The following is an 8,062-nucleotide window of genomic DNA, read 5'->3' on the forward strand; positions in this document are numbered from 1 at the left end:
CGCTTCTCCGCCACGCCTCTCCGCTCTTTGCCACGCCCCCAAGCCTGGCGCCCCGGGGGCAGGACTCCTGGGAGGAGGGAGCCAACGCCCCCTCCAGGAAGGAGGGATCCCCGCCCCCTCTTAAAGGAATATGGCTACCCGACGCCCCTGGGCAGATCACTTAAACGACCCCCACCCATTTTTCCAAGTTCTCACCCTCCGGTCCTCCTCCTCTCTGGACCGTACTTCCTTGCTCCTTTTCTCCCCGCAACCATTCCTTAAAGCGCCAAGACGGTAAAATCCCAAGTCCTTCCCCACTCTCCGTGCAGGGAGAACCTGAGGTCACCTGGCTCTCGTGCGGGCCGACCAGGCTCCAGGCGTCTACGTTCCTCCCACTAATGGTCTGGTCTCTCCGGCCACAGAACGGATGGGAGACTTCGATCCAGCCCGGGACGTGCATCCTCCAAGGCCGGGTCCATTAGCGCCCCCACCGCATCCTGCCTTCCCTTCCCCAGAGTCTCCGCTGGAAAACTGAGGGCGAACTGTCCTTGGGGCACCGGTCCCAGGTCTTTCCCCGGCTTTCGTTCAGTTGAGGTTTGCCCCCCGAACATTTTCTGGTCTCAGGTATTCAGGACCAATCAGGTGTAAGGATCAGCACTGGCCCTGGGATTCCGGCGGCCCCTCCCCTGGACACCGGGGCCCTGGGGCTTGGAAGGCAGTTTTCTCACCTATAAAAATCTGTTCGCACCTCGTAAATCCCCTTGCCTTGAGGCTCTGGGATGAAAGAGAAGAGCCGTCTGTGGCTCCTATCCCCATCCTCCCCTGCCTTTGGCGGTTACAAAGGCCACAAGGCTCCCCGCTGGGGCTGGAGTATAAACCCCGAGACCAGGTCCCCTCTGCAGACGAAAGGCTGGGAGCCCAGTTAGGATTGCCCCACCTGCTGGCGGGACCTAGATTAGAAAGCCTCTGGTTGCAAAATGGGGTTCGGTAGCTGAGTCCTAGTTTGGAGCTCAACTCTGGTCAGAGACTCAAACTAGATTTGGGGTTCAGCCCAGGTCAGCACCATGGTTAAGGATAGGGTCGGAGGCTCAGCAGAAGGGTCAGCAATCCAATTAGGGATCAGCGGCTAGGCCTAATCCAGAGTTGAGGGTCTCAGCCGGGGATTAGGGTACAGTATGCATGAGTGGTGGTGGGGTGTCTGAGGTAAGTAGGAGGAGATCAGATTTTCCGGCTGATGTTGGGGCTCTGTTGCAGAAAGGGTTTAAGCTTGGGATCTGGAGGTGTCTCCAAATGCCTCACTTTGTGGCAGGGGCTTTAGCCTTATGCTGTGACTCAGCTTGAGGTCACAAGTCAACCTAGGGGCAAGATTTAACCTGGATCCAGGGTCAGGCTTCTCTGTGGACCAGGAAAATTAGGAGAAAAGGACAAGCCTTGACAGATGCGTGTGTTTATCAAAAAAGCCTGAGGTCTGGCTGAAAGCCACGTCCCCAGAGTAACAAGACGTCCTCCTTTGAGGATACTAGGAAATGTAGTTTATTTATGCCTTGCTGAGCGTGTCTGGGTAATGTAGTTCTGAACCGCTAAGAGTTGGGAGAAGAAATTCGGCTTTCAAGGACCGGATATCAGGTTTATTATCATTGGTTAGCTGAACTGTTTATCAAATTACATCCGTGATAATCTAGCTAGTGATTGGTGAGTGTGGAGGTGGGACTAAGCAGTCTCAGCACTTCCATTCGGGGCTACTTCTGTCCATCCAACGTGGTGTAAGGGCGTGTTTGCAAAGATCTATTGAATGATTGGTTAAACTGGGTGGAAACGCCGCACAGCGGTTCTCGCCGCGCGACGATTGGCTCACGGGTAGGCGGGTTTAGGGGCGTCAGAGGCGGGGTCAGGGGAGGCGGCAGCTCCAGAGATGGCAGAGAGCGAGAGGAGGGGGCTCGGCTGCTGGAACCCCGCGGAGTGGGGGCAGCGGCTCCTTCTGCTGCTGTTGGTGGGCAGCTGTTCGGGGCGTATCCACCGGCTGGCGCTGACGGTGAGGTCCGCCGCTCGGCGGTCTGGGGCAAAGGGCGCAACTCTGTCCGGGAGAAGCCCCTGGCGTGGAGTGGTCTGGTCCGTCCTCCCCCCGCTCGTTCTGCGGCGTAGAGCGGTCCGACGCCCCCCGCGTCCATCCGGAGTGGTCCGTCCCGGGATCCCTTCTGCGCCGGGGATGGAGGCGCCCGGCCGACCGCTCTGGGCAGGGCCGGTCCCCCGGGGGCGGGGCTTCACCCCTCGGGACCCCCGCAGCCTTCGGCCTTTTCAACTCTGGGGCCCCGTTTGGAAGGGGCTCTGGAGGGTTCTCAAGTGAGATCGTCAGGGCAGTCCCTGGGATGGATGTTGGCGGCTCGGCTGAAATCTGAGTACCCTGGGGGCCCAGCGGAATCTAAAAGTCTCCCAGGCGATGAGGGACAGCAGATCGAGAAGAGTAACAGCTCTCGAGGTGGTCACCCAGAGTGAGTGGCTTCCGAGTTCCTGGATTTCACTTCCTCAACTCAGAACCGGAGTTGGAAGTTCCAGGGCCACCCTGTCCCTGCCTGGGACTGATCGGGCGACAGAGCCTCCAGCGAGGCCTTCTCACCCTCCTTAATCGCCCTCCGCAATAAATAAAGGGCCACCGAGTGGCTCTTGCGCGGATCGCTTGCCAGACAGAGCCTCGGGGCCCGGCTCGTGGGTAACATCTGAGCTGCCGCCTTCTCCTTTGTCTCCGGTAGGGGGAGAAGCGAGCTGACATCCAACTCAATAGCTTCGGCTTCTACATCAATGGTTCCCTGGAAGTGGAGTTGAGTCTCTTGCGGCTGAGCCCCCAGGAGACAGAAGAAGAGAAGTCGCCATTGGTGAGGGTCTTGGAGGAAGGCTGGGAATGAGCGCCTAAGTTTCACAGCCCCCTCCTTCACCCCCATCCTAGATTCCTGGTCTAGCCCTGACCCTCACCCCTCGCCCATGTAATCCTGGGCAAGGCTCTTACCCTTTTTTTTGGTTTTTTTTTTTTTGAGACAGGGTCTCACTATGTAATTGAGACTGACCTGGAATTCACTATGTCGCCCAGGCTGGTCTCGAACTCACAGCGATCCTCCTGCCTCAGCCTCCCGAGTGCTGGGATTACAGGCGTGCGCCACCACGCCCCGCAGGCTCTTACCCTCTCTGAACCTCAGTGCCTCCTCTGTGACCTAGGGGAAAAAAGTATCTCAAGTGAAAGGTGCTAGGCACTGTTCTTAATCATTCTTAATATTTGAGGGGAAGCTGCCAATACATAGGACAGCCCCAGTTCCTGAAGACAAAGTAAACAACCAGCGTTTATTGACCTCAGTAGGACCAGGTACCATGCCTAGCAATCTCCATGGGTCTGTTCCCCCACAGAAGCCCCTCAGCAAGTCTGTGGAGATTCACTGGACCTGATGGCCACAGGCTGGGAATGGCTTTCCGAAAATTCCACAACCTAGAAATGGCAGGGCCTGGCCAGGTTCAGATCTGGTGTGTTGAATTCCAGAGCCTAGAGCAGGGAGACATCGACATTCTAAGTCAGGGGTGGGCTATCAAAGGTTTCCCTGTGGAAGTGTCCGTGCTGGGTCCCTTTGAGTGGTTGGAGATAAACAAAGATGAGGGCAGAGGGCAGGGGGACCGACTGCTGAAAAATGCAAGCGAGGTGTGGGATCTGCCACATAGGGGCCGCGCAGTAAGTGGAAAGCCGATTTCTGTTGCTCTGCGGCATTAGCTTCATGGTCCCTTCTGCGGACCCTTCTGCCCTTTCTTCTCTCTACCCACCAGGTGGGGTTCAGTCTGAGCCGGGTTCGGTCTGGCAGCGTCCGGTCCTACTCGGTGAGTGGGGAGTGAGGAAGCACTGTGGGGTACGCGGTGGGCGTGGGGCTGTCTCGCTCCTGCATCTGGAGCCTGGAGGCCCCTGTTCTTTCCCAGAAGTGGAGGCAGGAAAAGATCCTGAGGGAAGAAAGAGGGAGGCAGGGTGGGGCTGGGACTGCAGGAAGCCGGAACCCAAGTTCTTTCTGCCCACTCCCAGGCCCAGGATTCCCATGAATGCCCACTCCAGAGAAACAGTAGCAACCTCATGGTCCTGTTCCTCATCAACACCAAGGATCTGCAGTGAGTTGGGGTGGGGGTGGCTAAAGAGACACGTCTACCAGGGCACGGCGGCACACACCAGTCATCCCAGCACTCTGAGAGGCTGAGGCAGGAGGATCGAAAGTTCAAGTCAGCCTGGGCAACTTAGTGACATAGCCTTCTCTTAAAAAAATTAAGTAAAGGACTGAGATGTAGCTCAGTGCAAGGCTCCGGGCTTCAATCCCCTGCACTGTAAAAATAAGAAGAAATCCATGTTGGTCTTTTCCTGGACGTGACATGTACCTGTCCCTGAGCTATGAGGCAGAATAAGCCAGCTGCAAAGAACGCCGAGAGAGAAAGCCACACACACTTCAGTGTCACCGTCAGGCCTTCTGTAGGCTGGAAGGAGAGCGGGGAGGGTACCTGTAGAATGTGGGGTCCCTCAGAGCAGAGACCCAGGTACCGGAGGTCATTTGTGGACTAACGTGGTCATTTGTTCTCGTGAAATGCTGCTTGTGCTCCCTGTGGCACCCTGAAAACGTCAACACGTATGAACTCGTTTCTTTACACTCTTACTGTCCCCATTCTTCAGATGCCAAAACTGAATCCCCAGAACCGGGGTTCAGACTCACGTAGCCTGGTGCCAGGGTCTCACAGTCCTGTGGTACCTCGCTGCACGCACGGTGCCTCCTGCTTCAGTGAGGGACCGCAGTGGACGGGGAATGAGGGTCACGGGAAGTGACAAATAGGTGCATGGCATCGACCTTGCTGGGAGGCGGCCGGATCTGGAACCCGGTGAGCACTGACTCAGCCGGACACCGCCCCCCTCACTCCACCTCAGGGTCCAGGTGCGGAAATACGGGGCACAGGAGAAGCTGTTCGTCTCTGCCGGGCTCCTCCCCAAAGCGCCTCCCAAACCTGGGCTCCCGAAGGCGGAGCACACCGATGCTCCCGAGGTGGACAGCGGTGAGTCCAGCGGGCAGGGCTGGGGGTGGGCAGCGGGTCCCCTGTGTGTCTCTGCTTCTGTCCGTCTGCCTCGAGCCCTCAGAATCATTCACCTGTCTCCACAGGAAACTCCACAGCTGTCAAAGCCAAGGCTAAACCTGCGGGTTCTCAGGTTTGGGGAGCTGGCAGGGGCAGGAGGAAGGTGTACCCTGAGGGTGTCTGGGTTCCCGAGGCCAGGGCCAGCTGATGGAGGGACTCTGTCCGCTCAGGGGACCACTGAGAAGAACAAGGACCTGGTGTTGGACCTGGGCCACCTCAATGACTCCTACAACTTCAGTGTGAGTGCCTGTCGTCCCCCCCGCAGCCCCACCTCCCCTGTCAGAACTGGGGACCCCAGGCTGACTCCTCTCCCCCACCCAGTTCCACGTGGTGATTGGTTCCAGGGCCGAGGAAGGCCAGTACAGCCTCAGCTTCCACAACTGCTACAACCTGATGCCCGGCCGGGAACGTCCCTTCGACCTCACAGTGAGTGAACCAAGGGGCCCAGGCTCCAGGGGCCCAGGCCAGGCCTAGCCTCTCAGAACCCTCCCGCCGGCCATGATGGGAAGGGAAAGGCAGGACCATCAGCAGACCCTCTCTGCGGGATTCCAGATATTCTCACGCACCCGCACACACACAGAGTCATGTCTGCACCCACGTACGGGCTTGTTACAACAACTTTTCTTAGCCTTTGCAGTGTGTCAGATACTCTTGTTGTTGTTCTTGTATTGTGGATGGAACCCAGGGCCTTTGTTTGCACTGAGTGACAGCCCCAGAGGTTTTCTGTTTGTTTGTGTGTTTTAATTTTGAGACCGATCTTGCTAAGCTGCTCAGCTTAGCTCGAACCTACGATCCTCCTGCCTCAGGCCTCAGGTAATTCTCAGTAATCTAGAGGTGACCTAAAACCTGCAGGAAGATATGCAGAGCTTCTGAGCGCAGACTCTGCCACTTTACATGAAGGGGGTGAGAACGCCAGCTTCGCTGTCCGCCCTGGAGCCATGCCCTGCGGGTATTGAGGGCCAGCTAGTGGGGACCCATTGGAAGGGTGGGACAAAGCGAGGTTCAAGGAAGGCGAATCACCAGCCGGGAAAACGGGAGAGCCAGAGGCTGGAACTTACAGCTTCCCAAGGGCAGAGCCCGGGCTGCTTGACCGTGGCTGCCCTGTCCCCAGGTGTTGATCCAGGAGAAGAACCCCGAGGGCTACCTGTCCGCAGCGGAGATTCCCCTCTTCAAGCTCTACCTGACCATGTCCGCCTGCTTCCTGGCTGCCGGCATCTTCTGGGTGAACGTGCTCTGCAGGAACACGTAATGCGCTTGCCCACCCTCGCCCGCCCGGCACGGCCCCTCACGACAGCCTCCTCCCCGCTGACATCGTCACACCCGTGTCCCCCTCTCCACCAGGTACAACGTCTTCAAGATCCACTGGCTCATGGCGGCCCTGGCCTTCACCAAGAGCATCTCACTCCTCTTCCACAGCGTGAGCCCCTGGGCTGGGCAGCCGGAGGGTTGGGCTGGGAGCAGGACATCCAGGCCGCCTCCCTGCAGACTGGACTGGGAGTCCACTTGTCCCCTGCGCAGCTGTCCCATCTCACCTGTCTGCCAGTCCTTCTGTCCTGCTCCCCGCCGCCCTCCAGGCTGCCTGTCTGCGGGGCCAGCTGGGACTTCACTGTCCAACCCACCCACCCGTGACCATCCCTGCCTCGTGACTGTGACTGTTTCTGAGCCCCACCCTTCGTCCTGCTTTTAAGCATCAGTTCGTCCGGCTTTCCGGTCACCCACCCCACGTGATGGTCCACGCCCCTAGCCTCGCTGTCCACACACCCAGCCCTGCATCCACTTGTCTGACTGTCCATCCGCCTGTCCACCTCCAGATCAACTACTACTTCATCAACAGCCAGGGACACCCCATCGAAGGCCTCGCTGTCATGCACTACATCACGCACCTGTGAGTGCCCCTCGGTGCGGGGTGGGGGGTGGGGGTGCTGGGGTGCTGGGCTCCCGGCCTCCCCAGCAGACCCTCCTGGCCCCCAGGCTGAAGGGCGCGCTCCTGTTCATCACCATCGCCCTGATCGGCTCAGGCTGGGCCTTCGTCAAGTACGTCCTGTCCGACAAGGAGAAGAAGATTTTCGGAGGTGGGGGTGGGGGTGCTGGGCTCCCGGCCTCCCCAGCAGACCCTCCTGGCCCCCAGGCTGAAGGGCGCGCTCCTGTTCATCACCATCGCCCTGATCGGCTCAGGCTGGGCCTTCGTCAAGTACGTCCTGTCCGACAAGGAGAAGAAGATTTTCGGGATTGTGATTCCCCTGCAGGTGCGTGGCTGCGGAGGCCCTGGAAGAAGGCAGGGAGGGACGGGGGTACTCGGGGCTCAGGTGGCACCCACTGCACCCCACTGCCCAGGTCCTGGCCAACGTGGCCTACATCGTCATTGAGTCCCGGGAAGAGGGCGCCAGCGACTATGGGCTTTGGAAGGAGATCCTGTTCCTGGTGGACCTCATATGCTGCGGTGCCATCCTCTTCCCGGTTGTCTGGTGAGGGCCCCGCCCCGGCTGAGGCTCCGCCCACGGGCGCTGGGGCCGCGGATGCTGACCGCACCCGGTGTCCTCTCCCAGGTCCATCCGGCATCTCCAGGACGCCTCTGGCACAGATGGGAAGGGTGAGGCCGCACTCCTCCCACATTCCGCACCCAGCCCCGTCCTGCTCCCTCCCCTCCTACCCCCTGTGACCCTCCTGGCTCTGCCCACCCCCTGGCCTCTGGGTCCCGGGTGCCCCTTCGGCCTCTTCTCCTAGGACATCACGCCCAGCCCTCTGCCCCTCGGTTCCCCTTCCCTCCTCTCTGGTTGCCACCCCCTGGTCACCCTCCAGACTGTCTGCCCCGTGTGTCCTGTCCCCTCCCTCCTGGGTGACCCCTGCACCCCTGCGCCCTCCTCAGTGGCGGTGAACCTGGCCAAGCTGAAGTTGTTCCGTCATTACTACGTCATGGTAGGAGCCCCGCCCCCGCCCCCGCCCCTGCCCC

At 59.4% G+C, this 8,062-nt stretch overlaps 1 protein-coding gene and 1 long non-coding RNA gene across 6 annotated transcripts in view; one reads left to right on the forward strand and one right to left on the reverse strand.

Annotated features, from left to right (window-relative positions):
- Positions 1-1,866: 1,866 nt before the first annotated feature.
- Positions 1,867-8,062, forward strand: part of Gpr108 (G protein-coupled receptor 108) — a 7,770-nt gene continuing 1,574 nt past the window's right edge. Inside the window, exons 1-16 of one of the 4 annotated variants that reach the window (XM_010634754.3) lie at positions 1,867-2,011; positions 2,727-2,849; positions 3,781-3,831; positions 4,028-4,110; positions 4,910-5,034; positions 5,139-5,185; positions 5,283-5,351; positions 5,434-5,538; positions 6,224-6,357; positions 6,454-6,529; positions 6,924-6,997; positions 7,084-7,176; positions 7,334-7,358; positions 7,447-7,577; positions 7,659-7,702; positions 7,979-8,028. In XM_010634754.3, the coding sequence (XP_010633056.1) occupies positions 1,892-2,011; positions 2,727-2,849; positions 3,781-3,831; positions 4,028-4,110; positions 4,910-5,034; positions 5,139-5,185; positions 5,283-5,351; positions 5,434-5,538; positions 6,224-6,357; positions 6,454-6,529; positions 6,924-6,997; positions 7,084-7,176; positions 7,334-7,358; positions 7,447-7,577; positions 7,659-7,702; positions 7,979-8,028 (1,350 nt within the window). In that variant the 5' untranslated portion in view covers positions 1,867-1,891. The other 3 variants (XM_010634756.3, XM_033759385.1, XM_033759386.1) reach the window with 3 other exon arrangements.
- LOC104869503 overlaps positions 7,199-8,062 on the reverse strand; it is a 9,033-nt gene continuing 8,169 nt past the window's right edge. For both annotated transcript variants that reach the window (XR_004515515.1, XR_004515514.1), the window contains exons 5-6: positions 7,540-7,684; positions 7,199-7,310 (exon numbers count right to left, since the gene is read on the reverse strand). This is a non-coding gene — a long non-coding RNA (uncharacterized LOC104869503). The remainder of the gene's footprint in view (positions 7,311-7,539; positions 7,685-8,062) is intronic.

The sequence above is a fragment of the Fukomys damarensis genome, unplaced genomic scaffold, assembly GCF_012274545.1.
Source record: "Fukomys damarensis isolate Sample0158 unplaced genomic scaffold, DMR_v1.0_HiC HiC_scaffold_37, whole genome shotgun sequence".
Lineage (NCBI taxonomy): Eukaryota > Metazoa > Chordata > Mammalia > Rodentia > Bathyergidae > Fukomys > Fukomys damarensis.